This window comes from Eublepharis macularius, chromosome 4 (genome assembly GCF_028583425.1).
Source record: "Eublepharis macularius isolate TG4126 chromosome 4, MPM_Emac_v1.0, whole genome shotgun sequence".
NCBI classification, from domain to species: domain Eukaryota; kingdom Metazoa; phylum Chordata; class Lepidosauria; order Squamata; family Eublepharidae; genus Eublepharis; species Eublepharis macularius.
In genome coordinates this window covers 117,861,428-117,879,938 of record NC_072793.1, presented here as the reverse complement: position 1 = coordinate 117,879,938, position 18,511 = coordinate 117,861,428, and the positions used below count along the sequence as shown (strand labels likewise).

Below are 18,511 nucleotides of genomic sequence, written 5' to 3'. Positions count from 1 at the left end.
GATTTATATTATAGGCAATAATTTTAAATTGTAAACTATCTTAAGTGAAACTGGAGAAAGGTGGGAGAAATACAGTAAGTAAACCTGTCCTATGCAAATACATTGTGGAAAATACAATTTCATTATAAAAGTATAACTATTATATTTTGATAAATGGAAGGGATCTTAGTAGCACTAGGAATATGAAATGTGTTGGGTAACATCATCTGCAAATTTAATCTGGGGAAAAGGTCTGGTATCAGTAAAGTTTCCCAAGAACCTTATATGCCAGTATACTGAGCCTCTGAAACTGTAAAATAACAACTTTCTCAGCTGGCACCCACTTTATGAGTGAGTGGAGAATCTTAGTAAAGTCAACCGGAACAATCCGGGAAAAGTTATTGATGATCATGGCTGCAACCCTAATGTATGCTTAGATTAATCTTAAGGAAGCTCTGGTACCTACTTCTGAATACAGATGCATACAATGATGCTGCACATTCTGATTAAGCCTGATGCACATAAACAATTACTTAATTCTGATACTATGCTTTTATCGATAGTAAAGGCCTCTTAATGAGGACAAAGCAGCAAGATTGTATTCCTGAATGCATTGGTCATCAGAATAACAGTCTCTGGTTTTTCCTAGGGTTTCTTTATCCAACAGAGGCTGACAGACTCTCTTGAAAGTAGATCACAGGAAAGCCTCAGCATATTCTCATGTGATTCTGCTATGATTTTCTGTTCTGTGGTTTTTAACTTTTGTCCAAAGAATGCACCCCAAAAAGCTCATGCTGGAATAAATGCTGTTAGTCTTAAAGGTGTCACTGGACTTCTGTTTTGTTTTGCTACATGGCTACCCCTCTGGAATTGTACCCAGATGTGCCAGTAAATTCATTGATGTAAACAGGACTGCAGCCTTGCTTAAAGCTGTTTAGTCTTTCTTCCCTTTTTATTTATAGCAACACTGAAAAACAAGATACTAATTTATTCTTCTCACTTTGTCAAAAGTTTCTGCTCTTTAAGGTATGAAGTTGTATTAATTCTTAGCTACAGCAGAACCTTTTTAAAGATCAAAGGCAGCTGACTTTATTCATCTCATAAGAAGCTATGATTATCTGGATTGGCTTCAGGGATTTTATACAGTATACTGAAATAAAACATTCATTTTTGAACTACCTCAGATAAACTCCTGGGAGTTTTTCTTCCTTTACCCATTAATATGTCGTTGATTATGACATCTCATGGAATAAATCAACTTTGAAAATGGACAGCAGCAAGGGTCATCCCCTTGTTGAGCAATTACCTTTCTGAATCTGTCCAGCATGTTTGTAATCACAAATCACTGAACATTTCTGAACAGAAAGGTGGCATACAAATATCCCAAATAAATATTGATAGCAAGTTAGCAACCAAGAGACTAAGAAATGCAAATCTCTCTTACAGATGCATTATGAGATTCTGTTTTATGCAATCGAGGTAATTTCTTGTGCTCAACCTTTTATGCAACGATTAGAGTTGTGTGAAAAATGTTCAGGTCAGGAGTACTGAGTGTTTACCTTAATTAAAAGTTGTCTACACACATTACATACACTGTCTGTATCCACCAATATATTGTCATTTGTGTTTTCCTGATTCTGAGGCTTCCCCCAGTTATTGTCCTATAATCTACCCTGAGTCTCAGTGGGAAAGGTGGACTACTAATAAAGTAAATAAGAAGAAAACAGACTAAGATGGAAAAAATAGCTTTGAAATAAATCATCACCTTTCTTACTGCATTCACCTTATTATCATCAAAATCTTCATGATGAGGTAAGGGAGAAGGATCTGGAGAAATGCTTTTCTTTTGACAAAGATTACCAGGGCTATTTCTTTCAGCCAGCTGGAGCAATTCCTTTTGCCGTCTCGCTTTCTTTTCTTCTCTTCGTTTCTGAAGACATCTTGGATATCTTTCTGATGCTGGAACAAACCTTTTGCATGGTTTGTTTATGTTCCAGTCTGGTCTTTTATCATTCCTTTCCAGTGGTTTAATATGTTTCGTTTTTTGTGCAGTCTGCTCATTTAAATTGCTATAGCTGACAAGATTCTCTTTTTCTGAAATTTTCTTTTTATCTGTATGCTGTGGCTCTTTCTTAATTTTTTTGCTGTTAGAATCCACTTTATATTCTATAGAAATATCTGGAGACATACAGTCCACTCTTCCACTCCTAGTTTGCTCAATGTACACATCACTGTTAACACTGTCTAAAAGGTAAAAATATATATCTATTTAACACAGACTGATTTATATTTCAGTACATTACATTTAAACTTATTCAAATATAGTCCCAAGCATTGTTTCTTTGATGACTTGCCAAGAAAAAAATGCATTCAGTATAAAAGAGCATTTTAAAAACAAAATAGATAAAAGTGAACTGTATTTTCCTTATTGTTTTACAAAATGGATTGAGAGCCAGCATGGTGTAGTGGGTAGGGAGTCAGACTAGGATCCTGGGAAACCTGGGTATGAATCCTCACTTCTGTATTCGATGCTCGCTGAGTGACCTTGGGCCCATCACAGACTCTTAGCCTGACTTATATCACAGGGTTGTTGTTGTAGGAGAATGGAGGAGGAGAAAATTAGGTTCTAAGGTGCACTGAGTTCCCAAGTGGATATAAATAAGTAAATGCAAACAAATGCATGCATGTTCATATTCCCTTCTGAATTTCTGTTCTCATCCAAGAAATAATTTTCAGTGACTAGTTTTAGGACTATTATTTTTATTAGTAGTACTAGCATAGAACTGTTCCTTTATATTGCTCTGATTCAGCTATAAAGGGACATAAAAAGTATTCCTAGCCACCACCACTTCTTTTAAGTCCAAGAACCACTGTTCAGTAAACAGTTAACTGCAGAAACCATAACTAAAATTAAGCTTTGTAAACAGTGCAACCCTAAACAGAGTTCGATTACAGTCTATGAGGTTTAGGATCACACTGTTAAAAAGATAATTCATTATTAAAATTAATTTTTACATTATCTGTAACTAGCATAAGAATCAAATGTGCTAAGATTTTAATTCTCTGTTCTAAGAGGTTAGTGATTTATGTGTATTATGTGCCATCAAGCTGTCTCTGACCTATAGCGACCCTATGAATGAAAGACCTCCAAAATGTCCTATCGTTAACAGACTCGCTCAGATCTTGCAAACTGGAGGACATGGCTTCCTTTATTGAGTCAAATCATCTAGTTTTAGATCTTCCTCTTTTCCTACTGCCTTCCAATTTTTCCAGCATTATAGTCTTTTCCAGAGAGTCTTGTCTTCTCATGATGTGACCAAACTCTCCTCCAGCACCATAGTTTGATTTTCTTCCTGTCAGCTTTCTTCATTGTTCAGCTTTCACATCCATACTATTCATATACTGAATCATATTTCAGACTGTCATAGTTAAGCTGAAAAGCTTTTTACAACCTTATCTGTCTTGTAGTATTTGAATGGTGTAGTGGTTAAGAGCAGCGGGTTTGATTCCCCCGTCTTCCACTTGAAGCCAGCTGGGTAACCTTGGGTCAGTCACAGCTCTTCCAGTGATCTCTCAGCCCCACCCACCTCACGGGATGATTTTTGTGGGTATAATAATAATATATTTTGTAAACCGCTGAGTGGGTGTTAAGTTGTCCTGAAGGGCGGTATATAAATCAAATGTTCTTGTTATTATTATTTAGTGAGTGCCCATAAACTTGCCATTCTAATCAAGCTTCAGGGTAGTAGTGCTAAGTTAAATTTACACTACATTATGAAAAGAATTGCAAATATATAGGCCTTCTGCAGTCTGTAAAAAATGTGTATCTTGCTTGAGGTTTTTGTTTATATTTAGAAGTACAGCCTATGTTTGGTCAGGACTCTTGGACACCAAGATGACTTGAACCCTCCTTCAGTTCCTCCCTTTTTTCCAAACATCTCACTGGCTGGGAATTTATCATATCCAGCCCCCTTTGTTTCTTTTCTCCTCCACCATCAACTATCAGACATGATACCCACTCCTGCTGCACATAAGGAATTGCAAAGTCAAAGCTATAATAAGCTCCTTCACCCCATTGTACATTCTCTAGTTCAAAAAACACAACACTGTTGGGAATTTTTTTCATCCAGCTCCCCAAGTAGCAGCACAGATTTCAAGAATGGGGGAGGAATAATTATGAACAGTTTAGCATGCTGAAAATGTGAACCTCCTCCCAATGAGTATCACTGACAGTAAGAATTAGTTTGTTGTCCTTCAGTTGTGAAACTTTAAGGTCTAAAATATTTCTTAGACTAGGAATTGCATTATGATTTAAGTCTAAAATCATTTAATCAAAATATCTTTAGAAGAGCCTTTTTAATCTACATGAATATGGAAACTCTATCTAAGCATCTCGCTACATGAAAGTATCTTAGTTTATAGGTTAAGATAATGAACACAGCACTTAATGAACCTGCGTACCTGTCTGCACAGCAGTGTCCTTCCGAGGAGAGAGAACACTTTTGACATCTTGATTTACTATTCTGGTGTTCTCCGCAGAACACTGATCATGATGTTTGCTGACATCTGAAAAGCCATTCAGGTCAGCACTATAAGTCTCATACAATGTATCACCTAAAAAGGAAAAAAAAACCAAGTAACTTAAATAGTCATGATATAAGAATTAATGTTCTACCTAAATAATAACTTAGTGCATTTTAATTTAAATTTTTTTTCTATTTTAATGCTTTTTTATATTGCTGACTATTTTAATTGTATTTTATTCACCTGGATTGCTGAGTCATGAATATTACACTGACAGCAAAGGATATAAATATATTAAACTAAGCCATTTAGGAACAGGAAATAAAAACTGTCAAACAAATAGTTAAAAATAAGCATCTAAAGATTATAAATGTATGTAGTCATGTTGGTCCACTATAAAAAATTCCAAAAAAACACAGCAGTGTAATACATTTTTACTAAAACAAACCACATTGTCAAAAGTTCCCCAGAACTCATCAGGCTGGATATTCAGTTCAAAACAAAAAAAGATGGTTGCTGAGTGAGAAAAAAAAAGTTGTTCCAGGATATTAAGCTACCAACTGTGGATTTGGGGCTTTTCCATCATACTCTGAAACATCTATCATCCCCTCCTTCCTCTCTGTATTAAACATCTAGCTTAACCAAGAGTTCTGAGATACACACAGTCTTGCTCTCTGCGTTTTGAGTTTGGTTGGCCCTAATCAAATATCCTGCTATTACTGTTTAGAACTACATATTATTACTTATAAAATGTTGGAAGCCAAAGGAGGCTTTCCAGGGATGTAAAAATAACCTATCCTCTCTCGAAAAAATCAACAATGAGGGATACTATTTTAACTGAAAAACACTGCCTCATCAGCCAACTCTGTTGAAAGTTGGTACTTACTACTACCAAGATTCTTCTGCAGTTTGGAAATATCATGTCCTTTCTGAGCCAACTCTTTAATACGCTGTTCTTGTTTTAATCTCTGGGCTAACTCTTGAGCTCGTTGCATTGACTGATACAGTTCATTTGTTTTAAGGGTCATGATTTCCTATCAGAATAAAAGGAAAATATGTAAGAATATTAATAAAGGAACAAAGGAAGAAAACCCTTTTAAAGATCTCCTAAATATCTGAATGCTTCTCTGACATGCATAATATGGGATTTTTTTATGCATGTGGCTGTCTACATGCACACACTGCCATAGCACACAGTAAGATGCCTACCTCTTTTTGCTTTTGTTTGAGGAGATCTTCTTCAAACTGCTTTTTCATCAATTCTTGTTCTCTTGCAAGCCGGCATTCTTCTTCTTGTTCTTCCCGCTTCCTCTGCTCCTCCTCAAGTTGTTTTTTCATTCGTTTTTCCTCTACTTGAGCCATTATGGCTTTCTAGAAGAATAATAAAATGCTCTAAAATTGATGAATAGGTAGAATATGGCCTAGGGAAAGGGCTCAATATGATTGTAATCTGTTTCTTTTTTGTATATTGGATGTTTGATAACTGATAACAGGACCTGGGGTGCCTTTTACTAGCTTCAACTAGTGTTTAGAGATTTCAACTGGTGCAGAACGCTGCAGCCAGGATGTTGACGGAAGTACGTTTCAGGGAACTATCACTGTAGTCTTGGTTCACCTACACTGCCTCCTAAGCTATTTCCAGACACAATCCAAGGTGCTGTTATTCAAAACCCTATATGGTTCAGGACGAACATACCTGAAGGACTGCTTACTGCATTATGAACCTACCTAACCTCTGTGATCATTATCAGAGGCCCTGCTTCGGGTACCCCTGCCTTTTAAGATTAGGCTGGTGGCAACCTAGGAGACAATCTTCTCCGTAGTGGCACCAAAACTCTGGAACTCTTCCCCCAGAAAGATTTGCCTCTCCCCTTCTGTCAACAGGTGAAGACTTGTTTGTTTCACTTGGCATTCATTCAGTGATCCCTCCTCGTTCTCCAATGTTTTAACTGTTGTTTTTATCTTTTGTATTTATTTTAAGTTCTGGTTTTAAATTGTTTTTAATGGGCCCCTGGTGAGTACTCACGGCAGGCTGACATCTCTGAAGAAGGGGAGAAACACTGCAGTCAGAAACACTGGCAGGGAAGGAGATTTCAGCCTGAGAAATCTTCCAGGATCAAAGGGAGATAGTGAGATAACCCATTAGTACTCCTGACAGCTGTTCCTCAGGAGTTAACTGCATAAACCTCTTGAGTTGAATGGCTCAGAGTCCTGGAATTTCATCTAGGCTCACAGCTGCTATGTAGGCTTTATGTGGACACTAACCCTGGGCACCACCCTAATTTCTTAAAGATTCATGGAAATAATTACTTTATAGACAAAGAGATTTTCTCCAAGACAAAGATTTATGGTAAGATAAGGCTTTGGGGGGAGGGGTTATAAAAATAAGAAGTTATCTGAAGGATTTATGGACTTAAGAACTTTTGGCAAAAAGGTTAATTAAGAGGAAATATAAGAAAGATTTGAAACAGAAGGAGACAATTTTTTTATTTCTTATTTTTAATCTTATCGATGAAAGTGGGTATGTGGCAAAGTTAATAGTTAAAGAGAACAGACTACTATTGGATTTTTTGTTTATTCTAAAAGTCTGTATTTAATTGGAGGATCTTACACAACAAAAGATAAGGCAATGACTCAAACTGTGACTTCAGTTGCTATGGTGACGTTGCTCAAAGTCCTGGATTGTGAAAAGTGAAAGTACCTAATTGTAAAGACTCTAACGCTGCAATCCTAAGAACCTTTTCCTGGGAGTGAGCCCCACTGAATAGACCTGAGCAGGATTCTGAGTAGACCTGCTTAGGACTGGTCTGTAGGGTCTGTATGGTTTGGTTTTGGTCTCTATTCCACAGTGGCAAATACCAGAAAGAAACCAGGTAAGAGGGGCTTGACAGATTCTACCTGTAGGAAAAATAACTTCACTGGATTCAGAAATTATTTGAACAAAAGAGAAATAAGATTGAAGATAAGATAGAAGCTTTTGAAAAAAGAATGGATAAAAGGCTTGTAAAAGTAAAAGAGAGCCAGTTTGGTGTAGTGGTTAGGAGCATGGGACTCTAATCTGGAGAACCAGGTTTGATTCCTCACTCCTCCACTTGAAGCCAGCTGGGTGACCTTGGGTCAGTCACAGCTTCTAGCTCTCTCAGCCCCACCCACCTCACAGGATGATTTGTTGTGGGGATAACATACTTTGTAAACCGCTCTGAGTGGGTGTTAAGTCATCCTGAAGGGCGGAATATAAATCAAATGTTATTATTATTGTTATTATTATAAAAGAGGAAATGACAGAGGAAAAAAATTGGAAAGCTCTATAAAGCAAATGTCTGGAGAGGTAAAGCAAATCAATGAAAAGGTAGTGATTTTAGAGAATAAAACACAAGTTATAGATAGAGAGCTGGAAAGACGACTAAGATCATTTAGCTTTAATGGAACTGAGAGAAAAAGAATTTTGTTTAAGATTTAGAGCTATTCCAGAGGTGCCTGACAAAGATATAGCGAAAGGATTATTACGTTTTGGCGGATCAAGAAGAGGAAGATATGGACAATCATGAACAATGATTATAGAATAAATTCTAGGTTTGCCAGAACAAGAAATGTACCAAGGGATATCTTGGTTCATTTTGTGAGAAAGAAGATAAGGGATCAAGTGTTCCAGCAACATTTAAATACAAGATTAAAAATCGATAATACAGATATAATTGTTTTGAAAGAAATCCCCATTAGAATGTTACATAAGAGAAAAGATTATGCCTTTCTGACTGAAAAATTAAGACAGAAAAAGATTGCTTTTCGAGGGGATATTTTGGAGAGAGTGATTTTTACCTTCAAGAAACAGAGATTCAAAGTGAACTCAGTTCAAAAAGTGAGAGATTTCTTGAAAGATTTAACTAAGATTTAGAGGAGATGCAAATGGAAAGTCCAACAGAACTCACACAAGAACAGCAACAGGAACTGGGAAATGACGACATTGAGTTAGATGCCACATGTACTAACTAAATTTTAATTTTTTTTCTTTAACCATTAGCCAGAATATGGATTACAAATGTTTAACATGGAATATCAATGGAGCAAACTCCCCTCCAAAGAGAAAAAAAAAATCATTATTAAAAAAAATTAAAACAAATTATCTGTCTACAAGAGACATATATCAGAAAAAAAGATACAAAGTACTTGATTTATAATGTTTTGGGTGAACAATTTATTTCACTAAACATTAAAAAGAGTTGTTTTGTATATTTAATCTAAAACCTGAATTGGTACTGTTGATCATGGCAGGTGGGTGTAGAGGTCAATTTACATGGGATTAAGACTAAAGTGGTGGGACTTTATGCCTCAAATAAAGATAAAACGATGTTCTATTGAAGATTTGTGGCAAGATTTACCTTATGAAAGCTGGTATTTGATGGGGGATTGGAATGGAGTGATTTCCCCATAAATGGATAAGAGCTCTAAGAAAAATATTTAAATGCTTCAAGGTAAACTTTTATTTGATGGGCAGTTTGGGATTGGTTGATTTAAGGAGACAGAAAAATGATAATTCAAGAGAATATACATATTTTTCAAAAAGACATAGATCTTTTTCAAGAATAGACATTTTTGACATCGAGACTTGGCTACCAAGATATCTAAAGTAGAGATTTACCAAAGCCCTTTTCAGATCATAACACTGTGACTACGGTTTATTATAAAAGAAAATCCAGTACTTTTAGATGGAGATTAAACAAAGTATTGTTACAAAGTGAAACAATCGTTGAAGAGTGTAAAAAGAAACTAAAATAATTTTTTTGGAAATTAACTTAAATATGGGCATTGATTTGAGAACGGTTTGGGATGCAAAGGCTTTATTAGAAGTTATCTAATACAACATATCACTCAAGAGAAAGAAACAAGAGAAAACACAAAATATTTTGGATGAGACAAAATATAAATATTTCTCAACAAATTAACAACAACAGTTATCTATTTTAACAGTAAGAGAAATTGACATAAAATTGAACTATGTAAAACAATGGCCCACAGACTGGAAACGCTCGGTTTACATTCCAATTCCAAAAAAAGGTATGCCAAAGAGTGCAGCAACTATTGGACTATCACGTTAATTTCCCATGCAAGCAAAGTGATGCTCAAAATTCTACAGTAAAGCCTATTACCATATACAGAACGAGGAATTCCAGACATTCAAGCTGAATTCAGAAAAGGAAGAGGCACTAGAGAACATATTGCAAATTTACAATGGTTCCCGCTGCTGCCACTACTGTAGTGGCTGCTGCTGCTGCGGGGAGGAAAAAGAGAGGATATTAATTTGCCATCATTTTGCACACCCTAGACATCAAAGGGAAAGGGAATGGCACTGTCTAGATGCTCGACGTGCCCTCAGCTTCTACATAGCTAGAACTAGGTATCAGAAAATGTGAATCCATGTTTGTCTCCTTTAGGAAGTCTTCCATGGGGAATAGAGTATCTTCATCTACCTTGAGCAGGTGGGTTAGAGAGTGTAACATCTGAGCCTATAAGGCTTGAGAGCTGGAACCACCAAAGGGGATCACAGCACTTTTTCTCAAGGACGCAGCCACTTCAGCTGCATATAGATCCTGTCCGTCTTTAGAGACGATACGTAGGGCAGCAACTTGGAGATCAGTTCACTTCTTTACAAGGCACTATAAGATAGATAAGATAGCATCACCTGAGGCAGCCTTTGGGAGAAGAGTACTCCAGCACACGCTCGAAATCTGAATAGAGAGTAACCCTCCCTTGGACACACTGCTTTTATAAGTCCCAATAGTATGGACTGACCCACTCCCAATGGACCAGAGGAGAATGGAAGATTTAAGTATCACTTACCGTGAAGCTTCCTTTCTCAGTGGTCTGGATCAGTCCAACCCACCCAACAGAGAAAGAGGGTGTGCTACAATACAATTACCACAAATTAAGGGGTTAAGAGTTTGAGGGTTGGAACTTGAAAGTATATATAGTTGTCGACAAGATGTGATGTGACGTTACTGTTTTTTACAAGTTGTGTTAATGTTAATATGTAGAATTTATGCAGCAAGGTGGAGGGAAGTGTCCAGAAGCTACCAAAGCTAGTAGGGACTCAAGGCTTGGAAAAGAACTGAAGAGCTGAGGAAGCCCCTCCCCTTCCAGGATCAATCAGATCGACTGACCCTGCACTGAAGAGGAGGAGTTGCATCCCAAAAGTATGGACTGACCCACTCCCAGTACACTGAGAAAGGAAACTTTATGGTAAGTGATACTTAAAACGTCCATTCCATGCACTGTTTTGTTGCTACTGAATGACAGTGCCTTCCCCAAATTTGTAGACATAAATTAGCAAGGCTAATTAGCAAGGCTAATTAGCAAGGCGGGAGACATAAATTAGCAAGGCTGATAAGAAGTTAATTATTCTACCTGATGTTCTAACTGTTTCTGCCGCCGCCTGTCTCTTTCCTCAATTTGAGCAGGATCCAAAAGGGCAGTCATTGAACGAAGGAAACTATGAACAGAAGAGTATTTATGAACATTTGCGTACACACAGAGACTTATGTAGTAGTTTAGATAATCTTTGACAGTTCTTTATATCAGCTTTTATTTCGCAATAATTTCATATGTGTTGTTCTTAATAGCTATGGAATGTCAGTGCAGTAAACTAAGATTAAAGAAAATTATTCTAATATTACAAAATGCTGGAAAGTAAACTATAAAAACTAGGGAACTCTCACCTTCCTTTTTGACTTGACTCTGAAATATTGCTCCCAACTGATTTTCCTGAACTTTCCACCTCTGTTGGTGTAAAAGTAATTTGGTCTTGCAACTCAGGAGAAAAATGTAAAGTTTCAGTCTGCTTTTTATATGTAGTATTTAAAGGGTATTGTGAGGAAGAGTAAGCATGATTCTTGAAAGAATCAAAATGCATTGTCCATCGGTCATGCTCTTCAGCCTAAGAAAGAGAGGAACCAACAAAGCATTTATATTTAAATTAATATCCTGCCTTCACATAAAACTGATTTAAATATTTCATATTTTAAGCATTTGCATTTTTGGTTTCATACACAACTACAGAGTGCTCATAGAAAGTGCTGAAGAGATTAACAGAGGTATGAATGTTTGTTCAATAGCTTGGATCCTACAAAGCACAAGCAGAAAGTCCTTGTGGTCACAGATCTTATCTACCTTCCCTTTTTCCCAGCAGCCACTGTTGCTGATGCTGTGGGTTGGGGAGCCTTGTGAACAAAACATCACACGGAACAAGGGGCTGATATGAGGAAGATGGAGGCACTTGCCTGCATGGCATTTTGTCCACGAGTAGCATGATATACACTGCCATATGCTTGATGGCCTAATGAATTTAATTCTTCATCTTCTGGATGACCCTATGGATGAACTAGGAGTGACAGCAATGGAAAACTGCTGATATATATATATATTTCTATATTTCAAAGACACTTTCCATAAACCACAACTACCTTTGATAAATCACATTTTTCTTCTTTTTTTCGTAGTTTCACAGCTTCTTTTTGTTTATCAAGCTCTTCAAGCCACTTTTTCTGTTGTTCACGTTTTATAGCACTGAAAGCATGCTCCACTGGAGTCGCTTCCTAACAGAAGAAAAATGGTACTTTCTCGGATGCTTCAGTCAAATAATTTTTGTCCTGTTTCAACCTTTTTAATATAAAACTTGAACCATCACTTTAGAAATACAACCAGACACACACCTGCATATTTAAATAACTAAAGAAGCTTCTTATAACAGCTTGGCTCATCTATTCTACTCCACAATCACATGGTTTCTTACATAAAATGGTAGCAGCTGCACAGATCTTGCTACTGACCTAGTTCATGGTGCTTAACTTTATGGAGATGCCAGTACTGGAAAAAAAGCATGCCTTTCATTTGACAATCTTGGAAGAATGAACTTGAGGAAGGGAGAGAAGCTGATGATGACAAGCTCCACCTTGACCTACTTGAAAGTATGAGACTGGGCCCAATCATTATCAGTAGTAAATCAAGAGCAATCAGGAGTTAGGAGGGGTAGATCAACTATTGATAACTATTATTGTAATGATTTCAAGAAATGGGTGCATGCATCTTTAAATGTTTGGTGAGATAGGTGAAGAGTGGGGGTGAAAGAGAGATGAGTGAGTGATATGATTGGTTGATGACAGAGTGGGCGGAGTGAAGGCAGTTTTCAGTTACTGAGGGAGAGAAAAAGATTCAGTTAGGGCAAGAGAGGCGAGCTGTGTGCAGCCTGAGGGTGTTCATGTATTTGTGAGGGAAAGGCAACCTGAGTGGAAGCCTGAACTGAATGTGTCTGTGAGACTATATATTCACTCTATTTGAAGAGACTAACTGTGTGTGAAGGCTTACAAGAGATCTGTGTGAAAGAGTTTGGATGAAGCAACTAGAAGAACTAAGAACAACTTTTATGTAACCAATACGCTTCTAAAAAAATAAACTTTGTTTTGTTATATCCCAGAGTTATCTCCCATTCCTATCCTCAGGGCCACATAGAACCACGAAGGAGCCTGACGCTCAAACACGTTACAAAAGGGAAAATTTAAATAAAACATTTTGGAATAATATATTCCTGGTGGCAGCAAACTACCCAGAGGGTGTAAGGGGGAGATTTAAAACAAAATCCACCCTAAAGAAAGTGAAGATCATAACAATTATATTCTAAGTTTGCTTGATCATATGGCCATGGTGGTACTTTACATGCCCTTTACTGATTTTCAAGCAGCATTTGACAAGATGTCACAAGGAAAATTAAACTTAAACTTTAAAGATATAACAACAATCATAGGCTTCTATTTTTACTCCTGTGTCTCCTTCATAATACAAGTACATTGTGATAAATTTGGCCATCAGATATACCTGTGCATAAAGGAGTTTGACAGGGCTGTGTCCTGGCTCCCTTGTCATTTAAACCAAAATTAAGTGACATAACTCAAATTTTTCATGCAGAGAATGTACATACTTCTAAACTGGGCAGCAAAAGAATTCCTAGATTATTATATGCAGGTGATATGAGAACTACATCATTAACTAAGGTGGAACCAAAGAGAGCTTTGAGGGCATTATTTAAGTACTGTTCTGAAAAATGCTGATAAAACTAAAATAATTTCATGTGGATCTAACTCTCACCCATTAAATAGGTGGGTGCTAGGGAAATATAAAATCAAACAAGTTCAGTCAAATAAATGTTTAAGGGTTATTTTTGATGAAATGCTGGAAATTGGGTATTGAATCAATTGTAGTGATGGCTAAAAGAGAACTGAAGCAACTATAAATTATAACCCTGCTGCACTCCAATTATTTACTACTAAGATGGTAAATCAAATCTTATATGCAACACTGGCATGGGTACAAGTGGTTGCTTCTTCTATTGAATTAATAGAATTTAAATTTTTGAGAACAATTCTCAAAGTGCCTAAGTGTGCACCATTTATGGATCTTAAATTAGAATCTGGCCTTACATCACTTACAAATCTGGTTGGCTAGCAGTCTTTAGATATAGGACTCAGCTGTTATTCATTAGTGATCATAATAATTTTCTTTTCAGCCTAAAAAAATCGATTCTTATATTTAAACTTGGTTTAACCTTATAGCCAAAAAGCTGACTTCTTTTGGTTTTTCCACTTCTTTTTTACAATCCATGGAGCTAAGTAAAAGTATTCTATGTATTAATGACCATACAAAGGAAATAGATGTTCAAGAAACATCGGCTAAAGTTCATGGAGAATGTTCTCCTCTTCTATTTAATTTAGCTTCAATGATCCCATGTCAATAAGCATGCAATTTAATAATATTAATTATTCCAAGAGTAATACTTTTACTTTTTAATACTTTTACACGGGCTAGATTTAATGTGCTACCATCTGCGCTGGTGATATGAAGGTACAAAAATATCCCTTTTAATTGAAGATTTTATCCCTGCTATAACTCACTAGAATCTCTGGCACATGCATTATTCTATTGTAGATTTTATGTACAGGTGTGCTTGGATCTACTGGAACCTATGCTGGCTGATAAGAAACTATTTTCCAAACAGCAGCCCCCAGAATTCTATTGGTGGGGCCTGACCCCCAGAAACTACTGTTTCTGTAACCAAGTTTCTACACTCTCCAATGAAAATAAAGATTGTGTCTTATGCATAACTTATTTGTGTCTTATGCATAACTTATTTGAAAAGAGTTAATTAGATCGTCAGTTGTAATAGACTGACAACACATGTAGAATAGGGGTGTGTACCCGAAAGATTCGGGTTTCCCACTTCAGATTTACTCGAAGCTGGAAAATGACTTGTAATAAACCGAAAGCCGAAGCGGCTTGGGTATTTAAATCTCTTTGGTCTGCTCCGTAAAGATTCAGAGCATACTAAAGTGAGGGGGGAAGCTGTCTCCCAGCCCCCCCAAAGCACACACCCCAATGTAGAATAGCGCCAATGGTGTTTGTATAAGTATTTTCCATTTGTTTTTTCTGCTTCTGAAAGGCTTATGGGCCACAACAAAAAAATGACTGAGTGACTATAAGCTATGCAGTATACCTGTATGCCCCTCTTTGGTGTAGTGGTTAAGAGCGTGGGACTTTAATCTGGAGAACCGGGTTTGATTCTCCACTCCTCCACTTGTAGCCAGCTGGGTGACCTTGGGTTAATCACAGCTTCTAGGAGCTCTTTCAGCCCCACCCACCTCATAGGGTAAGTGTTGTTGTGGGGATAATGATAGCATACTTTGTAAACCGCTCTGAGTGGGTGTTAGGTCATTCTGAAGGGTGGTATATAAATCGAATATGATGATGATGATCACAGACTACTTTTTAAATGTTCCCAATCAGATGGAAATGTGTCTAAACATGAAGGGCCAATAACATTTTCCATATTCCATTTGCATATAGATTTGTTGAAGAGTTTTCTGGCACAATCCCCTCGCTTTTCCCTTCCAGTTTATTCACTTTAGAATGTTGCATGAATGACAGTTAGATCATGTACATTTGTCACTTGAATGCATATCACATATGCATGCACTCATTGACAATCTGCTGAAATTCAAACACATTTTGTAAATCCCATTTTCCCAATTTTACTATAAATCCAAATGTAAGACAGAAAGGAGCTCATAAAATATAGTATAAGCAACAGAAAACTGACTAGCCCCAGACCAATTTTCTTATATGACATAATTAGTTTTTTTTATGGTTACTTGCTGTTTCATGTGACTCTAATAAATGACAGCATTCTTTAATTTTGAGTCCATTACTAAAAAGACATTGTCTTAATGCCCAAATCAAGTTCTATTTAATAGTTGCTAACATGTATCTATCTAAATTCTCAACTGGTGGCCTCTCCAATTTTTTGAAATCCTATACACTATTTTTTGTTCTTTTAAAACAAACACTGTATTTCTTTGAAAATACAGCCTTTAATGTACAAAAATATGAAGCTAGGATTAAACTAGAATCCCAACTGTAATATGTACTGGAAAAATATTTTTTCTAACACCCCATGACACAAAAACTGTAGACAACCCTTATACATTCCCACAACTAACAGAATCAGACGTAGAAATACTCAATGTGTTTATATAATCACAACTATGACCTAAGAAGTGCCCAGTCAATCTCCTGGAGTATTTCCAAGGAAGGTCATTCCAGAAGCAGAGAAATGCACCATCTGAAGTTTGAGGCTCAGAACACAAAATGTTGCATGAAAATTATTTCTTACCCCTAACACAAATGATGATCGAATAGCAGCTGGCAGGTCTGGAGAACTGAAGCTAGAGAACTGTCCAGTTTGGCGACTTGAAATACTGGGTGAAGCTTCACTAGACTCAGTAGTTAAACTTCTACAAATGTGGCTATCTTCTGTTGCAGCACTCAGATCTTCTGAAAATGCCATCTACAAAGGAAGTATTTTGGTAACTTCAAACTACTTTCTGTGGTGTGATTATTTGAATGCAATGTTTTGTACAGTTTTATATCATGCAATTATTTTTGTTCAGTACAAAAAACTATCATCATACACTAATTTAAGGAACATTTGGAGAAAGTGTCCAAGGATGTCACCATTTATTTAGTATGGAATAATAAAGCTGTTGCTTAAACAGGTAGTAGAATGTCAAAATTATCTGCTTATTTATTTGAACAGTATTTGTGCATGTCTAAATGGGCAGGGGGGGCAGTAACTGAAGGATAAACAAAAAGAATTAAAAATGTAAGCATCTATTTGCCAAACTAGAGTAAAATTAGAATTTAAGTAACAATAATAAGCCAGTGTGGTTAGAGTGTCAGGCCTGTGTGGTCAGAGTGTCAGCGTATTCAATAATAAGCCAGTGTGGTTAGAGTGTCAGTCGATTCAAACCTGAGACCTCAGGTTTGAATCCCCTTCTGCCATGGAAACTTGCTGGGTGACCACACATACTCTCAGACTTATCTACCTAGCAGGGTGGTTGTGAGGATTAACTAGAGGAGAGAAATATGATCAAAGCTGCTTTGGATTTCCATTGGGGACAAAGATGGGGTTATAAATGAAAATAGTAGTAGCAACAGCAGCAGCAGCAATTGCATAAATTGACTATAAAACTGCCATAATAAAGTAGTTGCAACACTACATTGGAATTTATGCAAGAAGTATGAGCTGCTTTCTGCGAAATATTAGTGAGAACATAAGCCTGAGAAAATTGCTGAAAATGAGAAAGTTGAGATCTTGTAGGATTTCAAAATCCAAATAGATAAGAACATAATATTCCTGATATTAATGTAGTTTAAAGTAAGAAGGTCAAAATGATTGAAGTGGCAATCCCAGGTGAGAGTTGAATTGAGGAAAAAGATATTGAAGATATATCAAGATCTAAGATTTGAAGTTGAAGGTCTCTGGGAGAAACATACAACGGTTATTCCAATAGTGACAGATGTGCTAGGTGCAATTCCAAAAGGACTAACTAAACATCAAGGCAATATCAGCATAGACAAGATAACAATTGGACAATTGCAAACAGCGGCACTACTTGAAACATACCACATACTAAGGCAATACCTTACTGACTCCTAGATTCTTGGATAAAATCTGAGTAGTGAAGGACTAAAATATTCCAGCCCAAACTTCTTGTGGGCTGTGATAACATCACATAACAACAATACTAATAATCCGAATTGGTGAGGACCAGTCCAAGTATCTGGTGGACTATGGAAAATAAAGGTAACAACAACGATATGGCTCTCTTACTTTAACTTGGTTAGTCATCTGTCCTTCTGAGCAATTTTTAACTTTGTCTGCTTTCTGCCGTAAGTGAAATTTTGACTCCAATTCTGAATTTTCTTTGAGTTTCTTCTTTAAGGCTACCTGTTCATCTTTAAGAATAGAAACAGATCAGAACTATTCTATAATTAAAAATAAGCCTCAAAAAGCAGTGATACGAAATTTTAAAAAATACAGTAAATTAGAGAAAAATCATTTTTTTTAAATAGAAGTTTAATGGCAGTTCTGGAACTTAGAACAATCAAAATGATTGCACAGAATGGTAAAAGGAATTTTTTTGCAAAATTGGAAAGACCATCATGAAGTTATCCAGTTATTTCTTACACATATTTTCTCCCTTACTTCAAAAGCAGCTCAGGGTTCAGTATATTAATGTCAACTCAAAAAGCCTGATATACACAGCTTTTTAAAATGTATCTACTTTAAATAATGAAAAATTTAAAAAACATGTTATGGAGTGAATCCAATGTCACAAGGGCTTTCACATGCAGAACATGACTTTTGCGACTCCCCACTCCCATGGCAGCCCAAAATGACTGTTCAAGTTCTTGTGGGAGGGGGAACTATGAAAGTTTTACTGGGGGGGAGCCCATGGAAACATGAGGTTGAATCCACCCTAATCATTATATCTAATTCTCAATGTCCCCTCCACCCCAAATCTGTGGATATTTAAATCCTGAGACTGGAGCCATAAACAGACAAGACACATCTTTCTACAAAACCGAGAAAAGCCCTGTTTGCAGAAAGATCTGAAGTCTTCTT

The 18,511-nt window shown here is 36.6% G+C and overlaps 1 protein-coding gene and 1 long non-coding RNA gene across 7 annotated transcripts in view; one reads left to right on the top strand and one right to left on the bottom strand.

Annotated features, from left to right (window-relative positions):
* The window catches only part of CCDC66 (coiled-coil domain containing 66), a 67,229-nt gene that overhangs the window by 28,756 nt on the left and 19,962 nt on the right, over positions 1-18,511 (bottom strand). For 2 of the 5 annotated variants that reach the window (XM_054976220.1, XM_054976224.1), the window contains exons 7-15: positions 17,717-17,841; positions 16,217-16,390; positions 11,961-12,092; positions 11,217-11,434; positions 10,906-10,990; positions 5,713-5,874; positions 5,390-5,537; positions 4,441-4,593; positions 1,745-2,223 (exon numbers count right to left, since the gene is read on the bottom strand). In XM_054976220.1, coding sequence (XP_054832195.1) covers positions 1,745-2,223; positions 4,441-4,593; positions 5,390-5,537; positions 5,713-5,874; positions 10,906-10,990; positions 11,217-11,434; positions 11,961-12,092; positions 16,217-16,390; positions 17,717-17,841 — 1,676 coding nt within the window. The remainder of the gene's footprint in view (positions 1-1,744; positions 2,224-4,440; positions 4,594-5,389; positions 5,538-5,712; positions 5,875-10,905; positions 10,991-11,216; positions 11,435-11,960; positions 12,093-16,216; positions 16,391-17,716; positions 17,842-18,511) is intronic. The other 3 variants (XM_054976221.1, XM_054976225.1, XM_054976223.1) reach the window with 2 other exon arrangements.
* On the top strand, positions 7,233-11,918 carry LOC129327501 (uncharacterized). Of its 2 annotated transcripts, none has more exons than XR_008596838.1 (3): positions 7,233-7,376; positions 10,536-10,740; positions 11,687-11,918. It is a non-coding gene; the product is annotated as an uncharacterized LOC129327501 (long non-coding RNA). The 2 variants fall into 2 exon arrangements; XR_008596837.1 differs by having other exon boundaries at positions 11,684-11,918.